We start from the raw sequence: 22,395 nt of genomic DNA, 5'->3' as shown, positions 1-22,395 counted from the left end.
GCAGTTTCAATACAGGAGACATCTGAGGCTGAGTACCGCCATCTTTCAGTTCCTCCTTGGCCAGGCCAGAGCAGCATTCAACCTCTAAGGCCTAGTGTCAGGACTCCTGGGTCTTATACTAGACTTCAGCTCCAGCTCACGAGTGACTTGCAGCAAGTCCCTAGTGCAAGTCCTCTGGGCCAGCACAGCCTTCCTTCACACCCACAAGAACATCAGCCTTTAGGCCCATGCTGGGTGCAGAGTGAGCAGCATGTTCTCAGCCTCTGAGCTGTGTGAATTTCCAGGGCAAAGCCCTGCACGTTCTGAGCAGGGGGGGCTCAAGAACCACAGCAGAGGCAGAGTTCTCCAGCTGCCCTCTAGTGCCTGGACAGCTGTGTCCTCACTTCAGCCTGGATGCAGGCTGCAGCCCGTTCCCAGAGAAACCTGAGACAGGCAGGCTAGCCTGCAGAAATGGGATCCGGGGTGCTCACAGGCCCCAATTTTCAGCTTGGCCTCCAATACCATCCCTACCCTCCTCTCTCCTGATCCAAATACTGCAGTGGGTCAGCCCCAAAGCTGACCTAGTCTTCTGTCCTCCCAAGGAGGGCTCTGATCCCTGAAGAAGTCCCATGTAATGAGATGTTGTGCATGTGGCATGGGAACAAAATGAAGGCTACTTGCTCACTCCCCTTCAGGCATAAGGATGGCCCTTGCCAGAAGGGAGCTACTCCTGGTTTCTCCCTGGCTTCTCTCTCCAAAAATGGCTGGGTGGGGGGAAGGACTAGGAACAGCAAAAGCTAGGGAAAGGCAGAGTAGCTGTGGAAACAGCAGGCACTAATGCTGCCAGCCACATGCCCAGAGATGGAAAGCTCGAGCCAGGAGAGCTCCAGCAAGTTATGCTTGTGGATACTATTGGGCTTTTCCTGCCACACATCCCCTACAGTGCTGAAGGTACACAGCCACAATGGAGGCATACAAAGATATGGTTCAGGGGAGCCAGACCCTCAAAAGTCACTCTCCAATTCAGAGAAACAGCTGAATGGCTCAGTGTAGCAGGGAACAAAGGGAGTCCAGAGGCAGGCAGGTGGCTGGAAGCTGCATGCTTCAGCAATGGGGCAGGTGCATTGCCAGCTGAGACAGGAGCAACTCACTCAAGCATAGGCTTCCTTTCCCTTGAGCAGCAGCAGCACAAGACTCAGGTCTGAGGTACAGCGTGCCTCAGCCTCGCTTGGCTTTGTGGCTCAGGCTCTTCTGAGGAAACCTGTGGGGAAGCAGCCTGCCACGGAAGAAAGTTACTCTGTCCCAACCACAGACAGGCTCTGCTTTATACACTTTCCCCACACAAAAGATGGGTGGGGCCAGGGAGAAGATAGGAGAAATGCATGAGAGACACCACCACCCCTGCTGTCCCCAGTGCTCCACTGCAGGGTCCCCTAGCAGTCTCAACCAGAGAGGTGGTTTGCCTGCCCCTGCCGACATATCCTGGTCCTGCAGATCAGATAGCAGCAGGGCTCAGCCCACTGTCAGACATGGCCCTGAGCCTCTTCCAAGCAGAGATTTAATTAAAACATGAATAAAAAGGAGAAAGCACCTGACTCAGTCAGGAGTATTTAATAAAAAAGGAAAAAGTTGGGCCTGGCTCTGGGTCAGGGCAGCAGCTTGTGTACCATCTCCATTTCAGTCCGTGCTCCCAGCAGGCTTGTCTGGACAGTCTGTGCCCCCAGCCAGGGCAGCCCAAGTGCCTCCCAACAAGCCACTTTGGGAGAAGAGTTCAGTCAGTGTTGCCTCCAGGGCTGTTCTCCCAGTCACCCACATCTGCAGCAGGCATCTTCCCAGAGCCACTTTAGCACCGGGGTCATGCCTGCCCTCACCGGAGGCTGCTGCTGCTGCTGGCTTGCGAGCTCCCCACTCCTGGGTGCTCTGGGCTGTGACGGTTCTAGGAAGGACAGACAAGACACAGACACCCTTCCCTGAGAATCCACAGTGAGACTGTACAGGTTACCAATGAACTATGATGGCTTAGCTCTGAAGCTGAAGGTTTTTTTCCTTTAAAAACAGTCATAATTTCATAGTTGGTAGGGTCAGAAGGGACCCAAGCAGTCTTCCCATTAAAAACTGGAATTATAACTCAAGTTCTCCCCATGAAGTATGGGGTTTCCAAGGGAAGTTTCTAAGTTCACTTTGATGGAAAACACTTGAGGGTTAGGGAAAAAGAGACATTTGAAAATGCTGCTGCAGGGCCCTATAGGAAGCCATGGAAATACAGCCCATGTTCCTACCCCACTATAGGGCCTCTGGCAAGACTACAATTCCCAGGATGCACTGCTGCTTCCTCACAACAGGAGACCAGGGTGCATGGAAAATGAAGAGTAGAATGGAAATATGAGGCAGCCAGAAATGAATTCTTCTCTTCACTGCCCACAGCCACATTTTCTAAATCAGTTTGTTGGGTTTTTTGTGCTTCCATTTGTGCAGAGGAATGAGGAAAGGAAGGAGTTTATTTTCAGCCAAATCCAGATGGGAAACATTGTTTCTCCCTGGAGCCTCCTCAGCCTTTAAGTCAGACCCCTGCAAAGGGGCTTTATGCCAGAACAGAGACTCCCGAGCAAAACAGGTCATAGGGAAGGGGCTAGACTAATTGTCCTCAACATTTTTAGGCTCAAGGCACCCTTCCACAACTCTGAATTGAGCAACACCCCTTTTCAAAAGCCATCTTGTTTATTTTAGTGGCTTGCAAAGAAAGAGGAGCAGCTGGCAGTGAGTGTTGGGGCAGGGGCAAGAGAAGGCAGAGGAGTAGTTAGAAGAGAAGAGCTCATACTCATCTCTTCTCTCCCAGCAGCACCCTGCAAAAGGTTGTCACAGCATCCTGGTTGAGAATCACTAGGCTAGACAGATCTGTAGCTCTGTCCCACCCCAGCATGGCAAGCATAGCTGGGCACAGACATGTGGAGTGAAGCTAGTGCACCCCCAGCCCCTCTCTTAGTTTGCCACTCACCTTTTTTTTCTTCTTCTCTTTCTTCTTCCTCTTCCGCTCTGGATCCTCCTCCTTTTTCTTCTTCTTCTTCTTGTGGTCAGAGTCTGAAGGAGTTTCTGCAAGAAGAGCCACAGTCTGAGGTTCAACAGGCTAGTTACCTCTCCAGGCAGAGCCTGACCTTTTCAGGAGACAACTGGGGTGGATGGGCTGCTGCTTTCTCACACAGGCAGGTGGGGTTGTGGGCTGCAGCCCTTACCTGGGGGCACAGGATCCTGAGTGCGGCTTTGCTTGTGTTTGTGTTTGTTTTTCTTCTTGGGTGGCTGGATGTGCATCAGGCGGCACTGCTCTGGCAACTGAGGAGACACCAGGACCCGGTCAGCTCAGGGAGTTCACGCTCCCACAGGATGGGACAGGACAAGCCCACATCACTCTCCCAGCCCCACTCCCCGGCCACACGTCCACCCCCACCCGGGCCAGGGCAGCTCACCGGGCCGGCGTGCAGGCGGAAGCCCGTTAGCATGGTGCCAGTGAGGGGGGTGAAGGAACTGCTGCAGATGGGCGGCTTCTCAATGAGGGAGCGCAGGCTGCTGTTGTCGTGCGAGCCGGGCAGATCGATCATCCCCGGCAGGTCGGGCAGGAAGTTGCTCAGCTTCTCCTTCACCTTCTTGCCACAGAACTTGTTGTAGGCATGCTCCAGGTTGTAGTGCGTGATTAGGTTGGTGCTGCCTGTCAGCTCCGTGTTGCCTGTGGGGCGAGGGTGCCCGTCACAGCCGGGGCGAGGCCGGACAGACCCAGTCCCCACCCATGCAGCCAACCGGGGCAGGCGACGGCCGCCCGGGAGACCCGGCACCAGACCCAAGTCCGCAGGAACCGCCCCCTCCCAAGGAAGGACCCCAGTGGCGCGTCCTCCCATTGGGTAGGAGGCTGTTTTCCCCACCCACACGCCCTCCTCATCGGTCACTGGCTGTCAGAGCTGTCAGTCACAAAATATACAGCACGCCCGCCCCCCCTCACGCAAGAAGCGCCCCACCCCGTGGACGAAACCGCCGCTGGATGCGGCGATAGGCCGGCCGGCCTGCCCAGCCAACCAGCGGGGCGTTCCGATTGGCTGCCGCGCCTCAGCCCGCCTGGCAGTCCCAGATTGGCTACCTGCCGCGAGCCCGCCCGCTACCTGGGAGCTCGCGCATCAGATAGAAGGGGCCGCTGGAGGCCGCGGTCTTGCGGGATGGGTCTTCTCCGCTCTGCGGCGCCGCGGCAGCTGGGGGAGGCGCACTCCCGGGCCCTGCCGGCTTCCCCGGCCCGAAGCCCAGCGCAGCGGCCGTGGCGGGAGGCTGCGGCTCGGCTCCGCCGAAGAGCGCCGAGAAATTCTCCATCATCCCAGCCTGCCCCGCGCGGTCTCCTCCCATTGGCCCAGCAGCTCGGGGTTCTGCCCATTAGAGGGCGGGCAGCCCCATACCCTCCGTGACTGGATAAGCGCTGCCCAAGCCCCGCCTCGCGCCTGCTCGCTGGTTGCACCTGCGCCCTACCCCTCACATGGGGCGTGTAGCTGCTTCGGCTCTACCCCCTGCGGGGATCCTACTGGTGCTTCTCTGGCGCGTTTTGATGACGCCACTCGTGGCCCAGCACTCGATTCGTCCCCTGACAGAAGTCCCACCGCCCCGAGCCCGCGCTACCCAATAGGAGGAGGGATGGCAAGTGACTGGCGGCAGCGCTGGCCAATGCGTGGTCCCGCAACCCGTCTCGCGCCCCCCCCGCCCCGGCGCCCCAGCGGAGGTGAAGATGGCGGTGGTAGCGCCGTTGCTGGCGCTGTTATACTCCGTGCCCGGCCTGTGCCGCTGGCTGGCCCGGCCCTACTACCTGCTCTCGGCGCTGCTGTCCGCTGCCTTCCTGCTGGCTCGCAAGGTGCCGCCGCTGTGCCAAGGACTGCCCACGCAGCGCGAGGACGGCAACTCTTGCGACTTCGATTGGGTGCGTGCGGGGCGCGGGGGAGAGCGGGGGCAGGCCCCTCTCAGCCCGGGCCGCACCGGGCCTCGGGACGGGGTGTCCGTCTTGCCCCGGAGCAGGCCGGGGCTGTGGGCGGCTGCGTGCCAAGCTGGGGCAGGCGCCGGCGGGCTGAAACCTGCGCGCCAGATAAGGCTGGAGCCAGCTGTGATCGCTGCCTCCAGCGGCCGCCAATGGCATGTGCTGCTGGCACCAGGTCTTGTGCATGTCAATCTGTGCTGGGTACCTCCAGGTGGAGCTGGCCCAGTTGATGCTTACGGCTTGCCCCCTTTTCTGTGCCAGGGGGCTCTGCCCAGGCCCCCCTAGGCTGCATTGGTTCAGCCTGAAGCCCCTCCTTCCTCCTCTCTCTCCATCTGGAATGGTTCAGCCTAGGAAAGCAGTTCCCAATCTGTGGTACGCAGCCAACCTGTCCATGGTACGCATTACCAGATTTATTATCGTTGCTTTGTAGGACAGAAATCTGCTGGGGGTACTGAAATTTGCTGGGCCTACTTAAAGTTGTATCATTTTAAATTGGTGGCGTGCAATCTGTTAGTTTGGGAGCCGCTGGCATAGGTACCTACAATCCCATGCTGTACTGGTTCAGACCAGAACTCCCCTCTGTCCTGTGCGAGTGCCCCTGCATGCCATATATCTTGTGCTGTGTTAATTTGGCCCAGTACACCACCTCCGTGCCCTCTCCAGGTGCCCCCAGGCCTGTGCTGCATTGGTTCAGCCCTGCATTTGCCCCCACCCCCCTGCTGCCATGTCCCAGCCCCATGCTCACTCCACAGTCTCTTTCAGCGGGAGGTGGAGATCCTGATGTTCCTCAGTGCCATTGTGATGATGAAGAACCGCAGATCCAGTGAGTGTCTCCTGAATCCCTCCTTGCAGCTCCTCTTCTTGGGGCAGGAGCCTCCTTGGCATGGGGCTGACTCCCTGTTCTGCCCTTGGGGTGGACAACCTCCCCCCCGCCCCCGGATGCCCACAAGGCTGCCCGTGGGATGGCTGGGTCCCCACTTCATGTCCCCAGGACTGGTCTGTGGAACTGCTCTAGGAAGGAGGGCAGGCAGGCACAGAGCCATGTGGTCGGAGAGCACAAGGAAATTTGTGGAGGAATGGGGGTGGTCAGTCTGTGGTAGGGATGTGAAAGGTTAAATGATTAATTGTTTAACCAATAAGCCCAGTGATAACTAATTGGCTTACCAGTTATTGTTTAGTACGGGGCTGGGTACAGTCTGGCAGGAAGGGAAGCTGCCACTACCCAAGCAGGGAAGGGAGGGTGAGGGGATCTAGTATCCCTAGCCCATGAGGTTAACCAGAAAAACAGCGGGTAGCCTAATAACTTCACTCATCAATTAAGCAATTACCTCTTCCTTCACAGGGGACTTCATGTGGATTATATTGTCTGGCTGTGGGTGTAGCTCCCAGCAGCAGCTGTGTTACAATTGTTATGTTATCGGTTAACCCAGGGGTGGGCAATTATTTCGGGCGGAGGGCTGCTTACTGAGTTTGGGCAAGCCTCCAAGGACCACATGACAGGCAGCTAGGGCAGATAAATATTTATTTTCTAAATTTTTTAGGGGCCCCATGGGCCAGATAGAATGGCCTAGTGGGCTGTATTTTGCCCACCCCTGTGTTAACCGTTTAGCCAATATAATTAGAGAAGGTTAAATGGATAAGGTTTTTTGTTTGTTTTGTTTTAAAGGATATTTACATCCGTAGACTATGGGGTGAGGTTTAGGGAGGTGATGGGACAGTAAGCCTTGGGTCTGAATGGGAAAGAACTTGGCTAACAGGTGCAATACTGGTGTTTCTCCTTCAAGCTTCTTGGCTTTCTGGTGTCCAGGGATGAGTGCCTGGCCCTCCTGCTGACCCCTGCCTCTCTGTCTCCCCCCCAGTCACCATAGAGCAGCACATAGGGAACATCTTCATGTTCAGCAAAGTGGCCAATGCAATCCTCTTCTTCCGGCTGGACATCCGCATGGGGCTGCTATACCTCACGCTGTGCATAGGTGAGACCCAGGTCCCATTGCGGTTCCTGAATTGCCTTCTTTGAGAGAAGCCTGCACTGTGGCTTCTGGACAAAGTCCCTTTCAGCCCGTTCCTTGATTGTGGCTGTGGTGGCTGGTTCAGCAGGGCTGGGCTGTCCCAGGGATGCAGATGGGATGGGGAATTACAATGTCCGGGTCCAGCTCCAGCCCATTATGGGACAGGGGCAGAGAGGGCATGTGACAGCATTGCTTTAGATTTAAGTGTCATCTGTGGTCCATCTTTGGACCAAACACCATCCTCTTGATAAAGTCTTCCCACTTCTTACTATGTCCGCACTGGAGCAGTGGCTGCCCCAGGGGACACCCACTCCTTCCATATCAGCACTTTGCCCCTATCAGTGGACTTGCTTACTAATATTGTCTGAATTGTAGTGACACCAACTGGCTCCGGCCCAGGATAGTGCCTATTGCACCAGGCACTGCACATGCAGCCACTGCCAGCCTGCTCATTATGCAGAATTCAGGATGTAGGGTGGCAGCTCTGCCTGGTGCATAGCAAAGTGGCTAGGACTTGGGACCTCTTTTGTTCCTTGCTGTGCCACTGTCCCTGCTTGGTGAGCTTGGGCACAGCTCTTCCACCATCTGTGCCTCAGTTTCCCTGTCATGAAATGTGTTTTGATTCTAGTTGATGTTAAGTGCCAGGTGGAGGTGCTGCCACTTGGCTCAAAAACAGGATGTTTTTAAACCAGCCTCACCAGGGTTGGCTGCTGCCACTCCCCCAAGCTGTGCCCCAGTATGACAGGTCCAGCACCTTCCAGCTTTGAACGGTGCAAAGATTGAGCAAATAGCTCCTAGGGTAGAGGCTTGTACAGAGCTGGCTCATTCATGATGTGTCATGTGTATACCTTTCTAGTGTTCCTGATGACCTGCAAGCCCCCCCTCTACATGGGCCCTGAGTACATCAAGTATTTCAGTGACAAAACCATTGATGTGAGTATTTCCTGCTTCCCTTCCTTCCCCTGCCCTCCAAACCATGAAGTGCATGTAGACTGGGGTGGTTTGCAGTAGATCTGTACTGCTGTTTAGAGGGTCACCCGTATCTACCCCTACCATATGAGTTGTTCCTCTCTCTTTACATTGCTTTGTCATATACATGCCAAGCACAAAAGGAGAGACGGGTAGTAGGCAGCATGCTAGTAGAGCTCTTCTAGGTATTGCCTCTACCACCTGTCTCTCCTGTGCTTGGTTATAAGGATGGGCAGTAAAGCTAGGAAGTAACATGCAGAACATCTGGAATATGGGTGCTAGCAGACAAGACCCTGCAACACTGGTGAACACTTTAGGGAATGGGAGCCATGCTTAGGAGAGCTTCTAGGGGTTAACAGGCCTGCTGCCAAGGATGAGTTTAAGGGTATTTAACTGTAGGCTGCGTTGGCAACACATACGGGGTGCACACAGGTGCACACGGACCCCCTAGCTTGGCAGTGCATCCCCTGTGAAAGGCACCACCAACACTGCCAGTGGCACCTGTGGGCAGTTGCTGCTTTCTAACATTTCCCCCCCCGCTCCAAACCTGTCTACACTGCCAGAAGCATCTGCAGATGGTCCCTGATTGTCACTGGCTGGCAGTGGTGTCTGTGGGTGGTTGCCGACCATGGTTGGCACTTGCCCACCACCTTGCTGCCGACAGTGCTATGGCTGCCTGCAGGAGCTCGCTTCCTGCTGCCGCCATACTCCCACTGCTGACAGTGCCACCACTGCCTGCAGAAGCTCACCATGCTGCTCACTCTCCCCCACCTCCAAGGGAACACAGTGTTCATGGTAGGCTAGAAGGGTAGGAATAGCAGGGTCAGGGCTGAGTAGCAGGGCAGACATGCCTTTGGAGACCAGCTTTGAGCCTGTGATTGCCCCTTTTTCAGCCTATCCAGCAGGCTGTGCTATAACACAAAGGAGGGAGACCCAGCAGGGTGCTGGCCTGGTAGAGTTGGGGCCAGGCCTGGAGCATTGGTCTCCAACTGACTCGTTGCTGTATCTTACAGGAGGAGCTGGAGCGGGACAAGCGGGTGACATGGGTTGTGGAGTTCTTTGCCAACTGGTCTAGTGAGTGCCAGTCATTTGCACCCATCTTTGCTGACCTCTCTCTCAAGTGAGTGACGTCCACCTGGGGATTTGGTGAGTTGGGGCTGGTGGAGGGGGGAATGGGAAGGATCCCAGTTGCACCCTCTGCCAAGCTGGACTCTGGGAATGGGAAGTGGAGTTGTCTTAGCTAGAGCTGGGGCTCATGGCAAAGGAATTGGCTCAGTTGGCATCTTCCTGCAGTAACAACATCTTTCCTCTCCCCCACCCAGGTACAATTGCACAGGGCTGCACTTTGGGAAGGTGGACGTGGGCCGCTACACAGATGTGAGCACCAGGTGAGCATGTTCAGGCTGTGCTAGGCATGGGGATCAAGAAGTGTAATGCTGTGGGGTGCTCTGAGACTGCTCATTCCCTGCAGCACTAGAGTGACTTTAGGATCTGAAAATTCTGCCCTGGCTGCAGAGGATCCTTAACCTCTAATCCTACATGGGAGAGGGACAGAAATCTGAGGCCTTTCTCTTGTCTCTGCCCCATTTACCAAGGGGTTTTCTACTTGGGAAGGGCAGGTAGCCCCAGCATGCCTCTGCCTATCTGCAGTAGGGATCAAGTAGGGGACATGAGTGGCCAGGGGAGAGTCGCACTGTTTGTGTCCTCTGCCTCTGCAGGTATAAAGTGAGCACCTCACCCCTCACCAAGCAGCTGCCCACCCTGATCCTCTTCCAGGCTGGGAAGGAAGTAATGCGTCGGCCACAGATTGATAAAAAAGGCCGGGCTGTCTCCTGGACCTTTTCTGAGGTGGGGTGTGTGTGTGTGTGCGCGTGAGGTATAGGCTGGGGTCTGGGGATGCCTGTACTATCAAGCAAGGGGATGCTCTCATGATTGAGTCATAGGGAGCTGTATGCACCAGGTGTCCTGTTGTTGCCCCTAGGATTCCTTTTACTAGAGCCCCCTCCCCCTCCCCCCCCCAAGGATTGACATGGACTTTCATCCAATTTGGTACCAAGTAAACATTAATAATAGTAACCCGTAGGCTTTATTAGAAGCTTCCTTCCTGTAATGGGATGTGGCAAATGGTTTCTTCAGACGTTACAACAGCAACGTTGGGTGGTACCGGCCTCAGATCCTCTGCTCTGTGTATGGGATATCTTAGTTTCTGGAATCCCCATTGGTTGAACAAGAATTCCAAGGGTGCTCGTCTCCGGAGGGTGGCAACACTAAACGCACACCACCTTTGTCCACTACTTCTGTAACTTTTTTTCTCGCCTTTAAACTGTCCAGTCCTCAAGTTCCTTACCTCATCTTTTTAGATAAGGTACTCCAATTCTATTCCATTTTTGGCTTCCTTTCCTTCTAGGGCAGTGGTCTCCAACCTCTTTATGGTGCAGCTCACTCTTTTGGAACTGAAGGTTGCCCTAGGATATACTTTGCCCCACACACCTTTGGACCATGGAGTGTCCCAGACCCAGCTGGGTCCTCCAAGGCTTTTTGCTAGTGGCATTATTGTCTGCATTCTTATTCCTTCAGGCCATGAAGACCCTACTTTTTTAAATAGCCCTTGCAGGTTTTGCTTGTCCCCTAGCCTTCTCCTAGTAACAGGACAGGTGCTCCCTGTTGCAGGGCACTTCTACCCACTGGCTGTTTGGGGTCCTTCTGTTGAAGGGTGTATGAAGCCTGTGGCAGTGCTGATGCTTTGGTGTCTCTGTGCTGCAGGAGAATGTGATCCGGGAGTTCAACCTCAATGAGCTGTACCAAAAGGCCAAGAAGCTGTCTAAGCAGCCACGAGATGATGTGCCTGAGGAGGCTGCAGAGCAGCCAGAGGTCCTGGCTGCTGGTGTGGAGCTCCCTAATGGTGAAAGCAAGAAGGACAAGTAGAGCCTTTCCTACCCTTTCCAGATAACCCCCTCCTTCCCCTTTTGTTTGTGCTGCAGCAGTGCCCAGCGAGGCCCAGCTGGGGGCCGGTGCCCCAGCATAACTAGTGGAAGCTGCGTGATGATGGGTCATGCCACCCCGCCATCCTCACCCCCCCCACACACACATGCACCCTGTGATATGTGGGACTAGTCACATCTCTGCATCTCTACTCTTTCCTTTCCTGGGACAGGGTGCCCCCATGGGAATGGCAGAAAGGGAAGGAGGGTCACTGAGCCCCAGGAACTGGTGATGGCTACCAACAAGCTGCAAGGTGTGAGAAGTGATGGCTCTGCTAGGGCTAAGCACTGCCCTTATTTAATCAAGCCATGTCATTGTAGTCCAGAAGGGAGATTCTACTTTAACATCTAAACCAATTTGGCTTGGGGGTAGAGGGTTGATTCTCCCTAGACTCCCATGCTCCAGATTGCGTTTGAGCTGGTATAGATTGAGGGAGGAAGATGCCTTTCTGGTCTACCCTGTGTTTAGTCCAATATGCCCTGGCTAAAGATCTTTTCTCTCAATTTGGATCATGGTTGGGGGGGGTAAAGGTTGTTTCAGATGTACCCTGGTTAGTGTGGCTTAGTAGGCCTCACAGCCTCCTTCCTCCCTTGCTGCAGCGTACTGTGCTGGGGGGTTGGGGGTTGGCCTGTTGCCTAGAGGGAGCCCTATCAGAGTACATTCTCCCCTTCCCCCCCCCCCTTCAAATCAGCTCTTCTAATCCCCAGGCTCTTGGTTTCATGTGGCACTGCTAGGGAGAGCTGTCTATGTTGCTTATTGGGGAAAAGCAGGGCTCTGGGCACTGTAGCGAGACAGAGCAGCATGTAGGTGACCAGCTTGCTCATCCACGCCAAGGAATGATGGGAACTGGGCTTTGCTGCTCTGGAAGACTCCTGAGAGAGGATTGCCTGCCTTCTGGCCCAGGGGTTTCTGCCCCCCTTCCCTTCCTCTGGAAGAGGAGGGCAGAGCTCACTCCTGTTTACCTGCTCTTGTCCCTGTGTCTAGCAGTTTTTGGTTTAAATCAAGTCCCCATGGATCAGTTCCTTGGACGCAGTAGCTGGCCACAGGGGTAGTTGTGAGAGTGACTGCGAACAGCCATTGGCTTAGGATGTGGGCAGAGGGGCTCTGTCCTTAGAGCGGGTGGCACAGCCCCTGAGTTGTGCATGGCAGCAGAGCCCTCCTTTCCCCAAGCCAGCAGCTGGGAGGGGAGGAGTGGGGGATGCAGGCCAAACACTCTTTATGCTTCTAGAAATCATCATCTCTTCCATCGGCAGTTACTCTGTAATAAACGTGACAACAACCACCCTTTGTGTTGTGCAGTGTCTGGGCTTGCAGAGGAGCAGAGGCGACTGGAGGCACTGGCTATTCCAGCTGGATGCTGGGGCCAGAGTGGAATGAGCCCTTCGTACGGGGAGGGGCCAGGGGAAGGCCTGGCTTCTCGCGGGTGCTGCCGCGGCCCCTGAGCAGTGGGGATGCGGATGCTGCAGGCGGGGGGAGGGGCGACACCACAGCCCGAAGCCTTGTTGCTTCCCTTGGAGAAGAGGCCACGCCCCCAGCCTAGCTCGGGCGCTGATTGGCTCCAGAGAAGCCTAGTTCGAAATGTTGGGTAATCACTTGGGGCCGGAACCATTTCGGAAAACGGGGAGGGGGGGGCATAGCGGGTTTTTGCCTTGCAGTGTGGGGTTCACATAAGGCGCAGGGCTAGGACGGGCAGGCTGGATGGAGGGTTTTTCCTGTCGTCTACGTTCCCACCGTCTTCGCCCCCCCTTTTTTGGTAAATGGTTGAGCCCAGAGCACTGCCCCGCCCCCTTCCGTGCTGGCCCCACATGCCTCCCCCAGTGGCGGCGCGGACGGCGGCAGGTGGGTTCGTGCTGCGTGGTGGCTGCGGCCTTGGGCCCTGGCCTTGCCCGGGGGCGAGACGCGGCGGGGCCGTGCTCGGGCAGGAGGCGCCCCCGCATCTCGCGCGGGAAGCCGGATCAGGCCGGAGCGAGCGTTTCCTCCTTGGCCCCGAGGACAGGACCCGGCCCCTGGGTCCGGCCAGCTCCTCCCTGTGGCCGGGGTGGGCTCTGTCACTGCCCAGGGTTGTCCCCGTGCGGCTGGTTCCCTCTGTCCCTTGAAATCCCTGAGTGGGGCTGCGCGGGCTCTGCCCCTGGGTGGCCCAGGCCCGGTCCGCGCCCGAGCAGCCTTCTGGGACCTCGGCAAGCGCGGGATCCGTGCCCGCGGGCGGCTGAGAACCTGTCCCGCTTGCTCTCCCGGGCAGGATGGCTCCCAAAGGGCGGAAGAGGAAGGCAGAGGCCCCCGAGGCAAAGGCTGAGAAATCAGAGGCGTCGCAGGCCAAGGACAACCTCGATAAGTTGCCAAAGCAGCAGCGGGGTGCAGGCAGCGCGGGGGCTGGGCCCCGTGTAGTCATTGAGCACTGGTGAGTCCTTGCGGCTGGGTGCTGCTCAGTCCTGGTGGCGGGCACCAGAGCTGCCCCCTAAGGAGGGATGGGTGGCAGTGGCTGTCTTTGGTGGAGAATGAGAGAAGTGTGGCCTGGAGCAGGGCTCGGTTTGGTGGGGCCGAGCCAGACTGGTGCCTGGGACAGGCTGGACAGATAGCACTGCCTGAGGGTGGCTGGTTGCAGCAGGATCCCCATCACTTCACACACGTGTTCCTTGCTATTGCTGCTGTCCCCCTATCCTTTTTCTCTGCCCATGGGTTAACCCCCTCTTCTTGCAGTCAAAGCTGACGAGTGTATGGGCGCAATGCCAGTGCTGTGAGCGAGGCGCTGCGCCATGCTGTTGACAACCTGACAGTGGAAATCAACCCTGAGAAACCGCGTAGGAATAGCTTCGAGGTGTCCCTGGTGAAGGAGGATGGAAGCAGTAAGTGCCACCTTCATGGGGAGGTAGGGCAAAGGTCCCGTTTAGGTGGGGCAGCACTTTGATGGACACTTGATGAGCTTCCTAGGAGCAGCATTTTCCCAGGGGTTCAGTGCTCTGAGAAGGAGGGTGGAGGTAGGCCCTTGTTGGACTGATCTCAGTGAGGCAAGGACTGTGCCTGCTCCCCCTCCAGGGTCTGCAGTGCCAGTGGCTGTGAGCACTAAGCCCAGCCATGGGCTACTGCAATATAACCCAGTGAGCAGTAACCCCTCTGTAACCCCAAGCCTTCTTTGCTTTGCACATTTTAGTGGTGGAGTTATGGAGTGGCATTAAAAAGGGGCCGCCTCGCAAGCTCAAATTCCCTGAGCCGGAGAAGGTGGTCGAAGCACTGAAGAGCAGCTTGGCATAAAGCAAAATCAGTAGGACAGGAGACACAGAGGTGAGTTGTTCCTAGTGGGGCTTTCACAGAGATCATGTCTAGGGCAAAAGGAAGGACTGCATCTCCTCAGTCAGGGGCAGAGCTGAAAGGAAACCCCCCTACCTTAAAGTTACTGTGGCATTTAAAAACCAGTATGAGGGGGAATCCTGCAGACTGGTGCAGATCCATTTTGTTAATTGATAAATCCTTGACTTCCTAATACTGAACCAAGCAGGGCTCTTTCCTCCTTGCCAGAATGGAAAATCTCGAAGGCCATTCTGTCTCCCCTCGACTCTGCTGCAAGGCCCTGTCACTGGGGCTTGGTTTCCAAGTGTTGGCTGTGTGAGAATCAAGTCCCACTGGCAGTCTCCTGGCTGCATTGGTTCTGCATGGTAATACTTTGTCACAGCTATTAGCTGTCTCAGCAGGCATCAGGTCTGGTTCCCATGCACCCTTTTGCTGTTTTGCAGACCTGTTTAAAGGGATGTGGTGGGCTGAATGGTCCAGCAGGCTGCCGGCGCATAGCTAGGCCAGATGCCTCAGACTAGATAGAGCCAGTACCACCAAGGTGGGTGGGGGAAGAAATACCAAGATAAAGCTGGCTTAACTTTTTTGTGAGGACGGGTTTCCTCTTGCCTGCCAAATGCTGTTGGAGGGAAAGCAGCAGCTGGAGAATGTGATTGAGTTCTGGATCCACAGCTTGGCTGGATAGCAGAAACCTGAGCATACACAGCATATTCCTTCTCTCCAGCCCTCAGGTTAGGGCCTGCTATCTACAGGACTCCAACAAAAAAACCCCAAACAAAAAAACCCTTGTGACTTATCACCTCCAGTGCAGGTAGGTGCTGTGGGGAAGCAAAATGCAGAGAGGATAACTGTCCTGATGTCACTAATGACTCTTGCAGTTTCAGGTCACTGTTATTGCATCCTGGCCCAGTGACCTAACCACTCATCTTAACAGTAATCTGTGGATCTGAGTAACATAATAGCCTTCTTGGTGGGAATGTAGGGTGGGTAGTTAGATGCAACACTCTTTGTTCCTCTGCCAGGATTAACACCCTCTCTTCCTCTTCCCCTTGCAGCCAGGCTGAGAACCAGTCTACTCCTGGTGAGAACCAGAGCGTTTATGAAGAGGTGTGACGAAGTGGGGGCACAAGCCAGACCCAGTCACATTTCTGATGCTGCAGCTCTACACACAGGGAGCTGATGGCCACAGCATGCCACTGTTTTCCTTCTTACAAGAAACCAGCAATGATAATTTGTTGTAGTTCAGAATTTTGTAATAAAGTTTATAGAAAAGCCAGTGAGAACTTAACTTTGATGTGGGAGAGTCAGCTGCGTCTAACATCCTGCCTTGGGGGAAGGGAGTAGGGATAACTGCTAGACACCCTGTCCCCTCTCAGGAAGTGTCTTCTGATCTCATACAGTACAACCTGCCACTAGAGGGAGATGACTGCCTGCTCTGCTGCAGCTCAGGCAACAGGATGTGAACACATCAGTACAAACTAGTCCAACACTTTATTTCAAATTGCAACCTATAACACTTATTCCAGCCTCTCCTTGCTGTTACCTGTTCTCTGGTGCCAAGGGGAATTCCTGGAGCAAAGTGACAAAGCCCTCCACTAAGAAAGGCAAAGGAAGCATCAGGGCACACCCAGGTGACTTTACTTTTGTTATGAGAAATCAAGAATTGCAGCAGGTTGGAGGTAATGAACACAGCAGTAGATTGAAGTTCAGAGAAAAGGGTCCAGATTAAGTAAGAGGACAAAGCTAGCAGTTCAGACAGCACTCTGTCCGGTGAGGGGTGGAGAACAGGGAAGGAAAAGATAAGGGACTGCCAGTTGAGTAAATGAACCACCTGCTGCTTACCTCAAGTGCTGGGGCAGGTTGGGGCAGGTACACAGGAATAGGGAGTTGAATGAAGTACTGTTGCTAGTACTATGGCTCTGCACATTTGTCATTGAGCTGTCTGCTTGAAATGAGTTTACTTTTAAGACTTGGTATGTCCACCCTGCAATGACTGTAGCTCACAGAAACTAATCTCAGGTGCCTACAAGCTAGCAAGCTCTAGTGGTGCAAGTGGCACAGAGCCTGAAGTGGGGGGCAGGGGTGGGATTCATGGACAGGGAATAGGGGATCTGAATCATAATCATGGCCCAGCTTTACAAACACATTGCTTGAATGTCCTATGGTGTTTAAAAGCATCTGCAGATGTTGCTTTTTCATTTCTCTCAGAAGGCTGAAAAGGCTTGAGGGCTCCTCTTGGGCAGAAAGATGAGGAATTCCACATTTTGGCTAAAGCTCCCAGCTTTGGCCTAGGTGCAAAGAACCAAAAAACATGCACACAGCATGCAAGCAAAAAACCCTCTTAGTTCATTCTAGGAGTCTCAGACAAGATTTGGAGCTTATGCTTGTTAAACTAGCTAATGCAGACATTTCTTCACAAGCCAACAGTCACAGCAGTATAGGTCTGAGACAAGATAAGAGCATTAGGGACAGACTGGACAAGGGTCCCTGCAACAGGTGCGGACAGTTAAGAGAGTTGAGACATGAATGGAGATGAGTTAAATGCACAACAGAAGATAAAGTAAAACTGCAGCAAGGCCAGGACTATCCAGTGCCAGGCAAAAGCACTGCGAGGATGTTGCTTCATGTCCTCAATACTGAAGATTCACATCAGTTCCTTTGAAAAAAATTACAACACTGAAGCAAACTTCCTGACCTCCCTTCCCTTGATGTTTCTACACCCTTTAAGTCCCCCCTGGAGGCTATTCTTTCTCTTCTCAGCACACAAATAGCTCTATCTTGCACATAAGTTAGCTCGATGGGTCTCATGAAAAAAAAAATGTATAACCTGTGCACCTGTCTAGACTGCTGCCATAGCAAGCTCCTCAAAAAGGAACTGCTTAAGACCAAGCAGGTCAGGGCAGTTTCCACCCCACCATTCCTCTCTATCCCAATGCTATGGCAAGTTTCCTTTAAATGCAGCAGTCAGTAGAGCTCTATTAACTTTGCAGATGGTAAAGTAGGTCACACTGTAGCCACACCATTCTCAGCCCATTTGCACCACCCCCAGGGAACTGCAGGGTGTTTCTGGTTCAAGCCAAATCCCAGCTGCAAAACCAGACACTGCATCTTGGCCTTGCCTCACTACTGGATCTACCCACCATGCCATCTGGAGGCTTGCTCCCCCTCCCCTCTCTCCAGGAGTCTTTTAGCTCCAAGGGAGGTCCTTCAGCAACCAGGGCCTGCAGGTTCCCAGCCTCAAACACCTGAATTTACTTAACAGCACCCTACCATGGTTAAGTATTAGCTGGGGAAACAGCATCTCGGGCATCAGCAGAGAGGGCCCCCTCACCAGAAATCAGGCCCTGCCATTGCTAGTTCAGAACATCCACCTCATCATCCGACTCCGAAGAGGGATCAGGCTTGACACACAGGACACTGATGGGAGTTGGTCCTTCTTCAGCCCCTGTCACATCAATGATTTCATCCATCTTATCTCCTGGGCTGTCTGAGGGTGGTGTCAGGTGGCAGTCCCAGTGGCCATGCTCTTTAAGGGTGCTTTGCTGTAGCACCAATGGCACCTGAACATCAGGTGTAGTCTCCATTCCAGCAGTTTCTGCATAGACTGACCAGGTGGTGCAGGGCTCCCATCTGTCCCCCCCACCATCTTCCACTGGAACAGGGGACCCCGAGTCTGACGGGGTTTCCTTCCTCCCAACCAATGGTGAATGGCATTGAAGATTGTGGGGACTGGAAAGTCCAGCAGACATGGGGCTGGGGCAGTAGCTACTTGGCAGAGCCTCATTAGAGTCTGCAGGGAAGGGTGGGACAAGCTGGCCACACACAGGGTATCCCACAGCATCTTCAGCTGCAGAGCTGAGAAGGGGGCTACCTCTACTCTGCTCCCCTCCTGGCATGAGTACTTCACTTGCCTCATTCCATTCTGGCCAAAGATGCATGTCCAGGGGTTGCCATTCCCTTCCTGCTGCTACATCAGCATCCACTGAAGCTGCATCTATCTGGCATGATGGGCCTGCAGAAGGCTGCCCATCGTCCACCTCTCCCAGCTTAGGGAGGCACGGACCTTCCATGGCACTGCTGTTGCCTGCTAGCATCGAGTCCAGCATCTGTTCCAGATCCCCTAAGGGAGCCAAGTTCCCAAATTCATCACCCTCACTCAGCTGGTCTAATACAGTCCCTTCCAGCTCACAGGGGTTTCCACAGCCTGCTTGCTCTCCCATCAACACCTCTCCTAATGTCTGTTCCACAGGAGCCTCCTCAGGGAAGGGTGCAGTCTCTAGCCTTCCTGGCAGCTGCTCTGCAGAGCCAGCTAAGCGTGTCCCTGGCAGCTCCAAGCAACTTAAGTTGCATGATTCAGAGGCTGAGGAGGATGCCACAAAGGACACGTCCTCTGTAGCAGGTTCTGCATCTATCTGTCCTGTGGTTTTGGGAGGTCCCTGGGCAGCTGGCTCCTGTACCACTTCCCAGCAGCTACCATTGACAACTTTCCTCAACTTCACACGTCGGACACGCCCCTCCTCAGAGGCTGTATCTGAACTGGAGGCTGATGTGCTTGGACTGCGCTTCTTGATACTGGCTTTCAGAGGTGCAGTGGAGCTTTGGCTTCCACGTAAGAGGCTGGCCTGCTCTGGCTGGCCTGTCTCATCCCCCGCTGGCTTCTTCTGCCGCCAGAGGCGCTTGATGGATGTGTTGGCCTTAGTTAGGCTCTTGGCGGTGGGTGCCTCTGTGGCACCAATGCTGGCAGGAGACGGCAGTTTCAGGCGGCTGAGCTTTATTTTCCTTGGCAGGGGTGAGCCCTCTGTGAGGTTCCCTCCCCCAGATGAGTTCTGCTCCACCTGCTTAGAGTTCCTCTTGCCCTGTGACCCTTCCCCTTTCCTCAGCACCCTCCCTCCACAAAGGCTCCTGACTAAGCAGCTCTGAGGTTTTGTACCTTCAGTCTCTGTGGGCAGTGCAGAAGTAACACAGCTGTCCTGCATCCCCAACCGAGCCCCCTTGCTAGGGGCTGCTGCTGTGGCTGCCCCCTGCTGTACACATTCCCTTGGGCTGGCAGGCACTTCACTGTTATTTGAGGGCTTTGCTACAATGTCCTGCTTGCCAGCCACCATGGGGCTGGAAGTCCAGGGGACAGTGCGAGTTGGGGCAGGGCACGGCTCGCAGGCCTGCAACATGACCCTGGCAGAGATGGGAGCCGAGCTGGGTGACTGTAGGCACTCGCGGTTCAAGCGCCGGCCCAGGGCTTGCTTCACAAGCTTCCCACCCTCCAGCTTCAGTGACTCCAATTCTGACACTTGGAGCTGCCGGGCAGCAGCCAGGACATCCTGTGCCTCTTCCCGGGACACCTCCATCTCTGATGTATACAAAAAATCCACCAGCTTCCTCAAAGTCCCAATCTTCAGTCCCCGGAGCTCCAGCACTACCTTGCGGCCCTTGGGTGGCATTTCACGCTCCAGGCGCTCTGTGAAGAAGGGGCTGCACGCTGACAGGATGCAGCAATGAGCTGGGATGGCCTCGCCTGCAAACAAAGGAATGACAATCAGTACCATGCATAAGTCCAGCTCTAACACTAAATTAGCTATTACTGCTCTCCTCCAACTCCTCTTGACACTGGGTACTTTCACTGGGGGTGGCAAAAGACCCTCTAGGCTGCCTAGGGAGGGTGGGAATAAACAGAAACCCAATTTACCTTAATTCTGGCATCCTTGAAAATCACACTGCATCCAACCCACACCTTGGGTATGCTACATGTCATCACTATTGCCAAACCCAAAAGTATAAAAGACATGGGTGAGAAACCCTCTATCTAAATAACCGTGCATTTAGCAGGACATTTTTTTTTGCTCCTGTTGGCTTCTGAATAGTCAGGACAGGCTCACTTCAGGCTTCTAAAGTTTCCTCCACTCAAGGAGAGCTAGAAGCTCCCTTTGGATTTTAAGTGAAATCTGAGAGTCTCTTGAAATCTCTTGACTCCAGCAGCTGGGGTTGTAAGAAAAAGCAACAAATATCACAGGAGTTACAGTAAGATCAGAAGAGTTGGCAATACTCAGTTATGGTTCTTGAAGCAGCCCTAACTCAACTGTCTTAGAAGATCTCTCCTAAGGAAAGACTTCTGCAATCTTTTCCACTCCTCTAACAGACGCATGCATATTTTCAACTGTATTATCAGTCAAGTAAAGCTAATTAACAAACTCCACCCTCAGTAAAAACAAGCTGCTTGTTCCCATTTTTAAACAAGCAAAAAATAACATATTTTTGTCCCTGTCTCCTGTGTCTCAGTCCCTGATTGATTAGACTACACCCCAGCGTACTTACACAGGTGGACTATGCAGACAGCCACCATTAGCTACTGAAGAGACTGCAAAGGGGACCCTGGGCACAAACCAGCTAAGAAGCAGGTCCCAGAACCCTGATGAGTAGGGATTTTCCTGAGGTACATATACATTTCCCTTAGTGCAGCCCTGACCCAGCCTTGAACATTCCCACCCCCCCAGCAGTGCTGCTTATAGCAGACTTAGGCAAGCACTAGCTCAGAAGGCTGTGGAGGCAGTCATTTAGGCTGCATCCATGTTTGGCTCTTAAGGAAGTTAGCAGCAAGGAAGCTGGTGCTTGGGCCAAAATTCCCCTGCTGCAATACAGAATACTCTCAATGAAGATAGGGCTGGGTGGAGAGAGAGGAAAAGCACAGAGGAAGGTGCAACACTCCTAGATTTTTAACCATTCAAGACTGCCTTAGCAGAAGAAATGTCCTGATTGCATTTACATTTCCCCTTCCAAGAAAGAGGACAAGAAAGATGATCTGGCACATGGAAGCAAATGTTTATATCAGTGCAAGACTGACAGGCAATATTTGTGTAAACCAGCTGGCCTGCAGGACTTAAAAGCTCTCTTTATACCCACAGATGAACAACATATAGTATGAACAAGCTACAGAAATGTTCCTCAAACATGTGCCCCCATTGGTAACTTGAGCCACATGTTGACTCACCTTCTGTATGAGTCCTCTACACAAATTTGCTATTGAAATAATTCCACAGGGTGCTGTCTTCTACAAAGGGCGCTCCAACCCACATTTCTCAGCATTTACTCTTGGCATTAAACAGCCAACTTTAAATTCAAAAGAATTAAAACTTTACAAAGCAGTGGGGAACTTGCTTACAGCTGAATAGGAAGCGCTTGCTTCCAACCTTCCACCACCACCATTAAGTTTCAGCAGAGCAAAAAACCACTTGTAAAATACAAGTGGGAATCATCCTCAAGCAGAACAAATCAGGAACCATCCAAAATCATCTGAATTAATGAGTTAAAGAGTTTCAAAGACAAGAAGAACATGCTTGAGTTAGTCAAAACTCACATGAAGAGGGGTCACAATGTTCCAAGCAAAGAGGATGCACAGCTAATTTCCAGGTGCCTGCTAACAGAAAGTAACCCAGCACCACATAGGAGAGCTGCTGTGAAACCTCTGTGGAGCCACTTCCACTTTTCTAATTACAATCCCCAAACAATCAGGGCCAACTGACTGGCAAGCCCACATCAATATCACCATTCCCAATGATGCAGGCCCCACAGACAGCACAGCAGTACAACACATGCTTAGCGGTGCCCCAACATTAAAATAAAATAAAACAAAACAAAACCCCATTAGTAAATATGTGCAGATAAAATCCTATGGAAAGGTCTATCGACTCATATGACCAGCACTGCAGACACTGCAACTGTGGACCTTGGTACCAGCCCACCACCCTTGTTTAAGCCCACCTGGCTCAGTGCTGATTACCTTCTGCCTGCAGGATGACGTCACAGAACACATCTGCCCTCTGCTGGCGATGGAGCTGCAGGAAAGCCATGCGGAGGAGGCGCGAGTTCCGGTACAGGATCTTGGAGCCAGCAGCTGCAGGAGAGCACATGTCCGTGCCCCCTTCCCTTCAGAGCCCGAAGACAACGCCTCCTGCAAACAGAAGACAGTTTTGGGAATGTGGTCTGCTTTTTTTAGGACAGCACCCCTTGATAGATGCAACTGACAGGGCTATCTTGTTGCTTCTAGTCTATGCCAGCTTCTGCCTAGGCACCGCTCACCCCCAATCCCAACCCGCTGCACCCCTGGTACAGTGAAAAGTCATTCATGAGCACATTCAGCTATTGTATACGCACATGCTCTTTCTTCTGAGACAACATTATGGA

General features: G+C 53.7%; 4 protein-coding genes across 5 annotated transcripts; 2 read left to right on the top strand and 2 right to left on the bottom strand.

The window, feature by feature from the left end:
* Positions 1 to 1,574: 1,574 nt before the first annotated feature.
* Positions 1,575 to 4,374, bottom strand: MED19 (mediator complex subunit 19). Its single transcript, XM_090032107.1, has 5 exons — positions 4,125 to 4,374; positions 3,441 to 3,697; positions 3,210 to 3,306; positions 2,975 to 3,069; positions 1,575 to 1,915 (listed from the first exon to the last, which is right to left on the bottom strand). The coding sequence occupies exons 1-5, from the start codon at positions 4,357 to 4,359 to the stop codon at positions 1,847 to 1,849; spliced, it is 753 nt and encodes a 250-aa protein (XP_089888233.1). The 5' UTR covers positions 4,360 to 4,374; the 3' UTR covers positions 1,575 to 1,846.
* A 325-nt stretch (positions 4,375 to 4,699) lies between these two features.
* Positions 4,700 to 12,219, top strand: TMX2 (thioredoxin related transmembrane protein 2). Of its 2 annotated transcripts, XM_090032106.1 has the most exons (9): positions 4,792 to 4,921; positions 5,237 to 5,369; positions 5,738 to 5,798; positions 6,835 to 6,948; positions 7,841 to 7,917; positions 8,967 to 9,073; positions 9,276 to 9,341; positions 9,672 to 9,801; positions 10,717 to 12,219. In XM_090032106.1, exons 2-9 carry the CDS (start codon positions 5,313 to 5,315, stop codon positions 10,876 to 10,878), a joined length of 774 nt encoding a protein of 257 aa, XP_089888232.1. In that variant the 5' UTR covers positions 4,792 to 4,921; positions 5,237 to 5,312; the 3' UTR covers positions 10,879 to 12,219. The 2 variants fall into 2 exon arrangements, with proteins under 2 accessions (XP_089888231.1, XP_089888232.1); XM_090032105.1 differs by lacking the exon at positions 5,237 to 5,369 and having other exon boundaries at positions 4,700 to 4,921.
* A 405-nt stretch (positions 12,220 to 12,624) lies between these two features.
* On the top strand, positions 12,625 to 15,508 carry SELENOH (selenoprotein H). Its single transcript, XM_090032108.1, has 5 exons — positions 12,625 to 12,774; positions 13,175 to 13,333; positions 13,633 to 13,778; positions 14,084 to 14,214; positions 15,276 to 15,508. The coding sequence occupies exons 2-4, from the start codon at positions 13,176 to 13,178 to the stop codon at positions 14,182 to 14,184; spliced, it is 405 nt and encodes a 134-aa protein (XP_089888234.1). The 5' UTR covers positions 12,625 to 12,774; position 13,175; the 3' UTR covers positions 14,185 to 14,214; positions 15,276 to 15,508.
* A 2,065-nt stretch (positions 15,509 to 17,573) lies between these two features.
* On the bottom strand, positions 17,574 to 22,121 carry BTBD18 (BTB domain containing 18). Its single transcript, XM_090034819.1, has 2 exons — positions 21,992 to 22,121; positions 17,574 to 19,732 (listed from the first exon to the last, which is right to left on the bottom strand). The coding sequence occupies exons 1-2, from the start codon at positions 22,119 to 22,121 to the stop codon at positions 17,574 to 17,576; spliced, it is 2,289 nt and encodes a 762-aa protein (XP_089890945.1).
* Between the last annotated feature and the right edge of the window lie 274 nt (positions 22,122 to 22,395).

The sequence above is a fragment of the Crocodylus siamensis genome, chromosome 2 (genome assembly GCF_052110815.1).
Source record: "Crocodylus siamensis isolate JL-2025a chromosome 2, ASM5211081v1, whole genome shotgun sequence".
Taxonomy (NCBI): Eukaryota; Metazoa; Chordata; order Crocodylia; family Crocodylidae; genus Crocodylus; species Crocodylus siamensis.
This window is presented reverse-complemented; position numbering and strand designations above follow the sequence as displayed.

What these genes read in the sequence shown, in the direction of transcription:
- MED19 (XM_090032107.1), bottom strand. Translation starts at nt 4,359, where the DNA reads ATGGGAGGAGACCGCGCGGGGCAGGCTGGGATGATGGAGAATTTCTCG. An exon ending in TCTGATGCGCGAGCTCCCAG is followed by an intron (nt 3,698 to 4,124) that starts GTAGCGGGCGGG and finishes CTCGCCCCACAG; the next exon opens with GCAACACGGAGCTGACAGGC. An exon ending in AAGAGAAGAAGAAAAAAAAG is followed by an intron (nt 1,916 to 2,974) that starts GTGAGTGGCAAA and finishes TGTCCTTCCTAG; the next exon opens with AACCGTCACAGCCCAGAGCA.
- TMX2 (XM_090032105.1), top strand. Translation starts at nt 4,733, where the DNA reads ATGGCGGTGGTAGCGCCGTTGCTGGCGCTGTTATACTCCGTGCCCGGC. An exon ending in TACACAGATGTGAGCACCAG is followed by an intron (nt 9,342 to 9,671) that starts GTGAGCATGTTC and finishes CTGCCTCTGCAG; the next exon opens with GTATAAAGTGAGCACCTCAC. An exon ending in TCTCCTGGACCTTTTCTGAG is followed by an intron (nt 9,802 to 10,716) that starts GTGGGGTGTGTG and finishes TCTGTGCTGCAG; the next exon opens with GAGAATGTGATCCGGGAGTT.
- BTBD18 (XM_090034819.1), bottom strand. Translation starts at nt 22,121, where the DNA reads ATGTGCTCTCCTGCAGCTGCTGGCTCCAAGATCCTGTACCGGAACTCG. An exon ending in CGTCATCCTGCAGGCAGAAG is followed by an intron (nt 19,733 to 21,991) that starts GTAATCAGCACT and finishes CTTTGTTTGCAG; the next exon opens with GCGAGGCCATCCCAGCTCAT.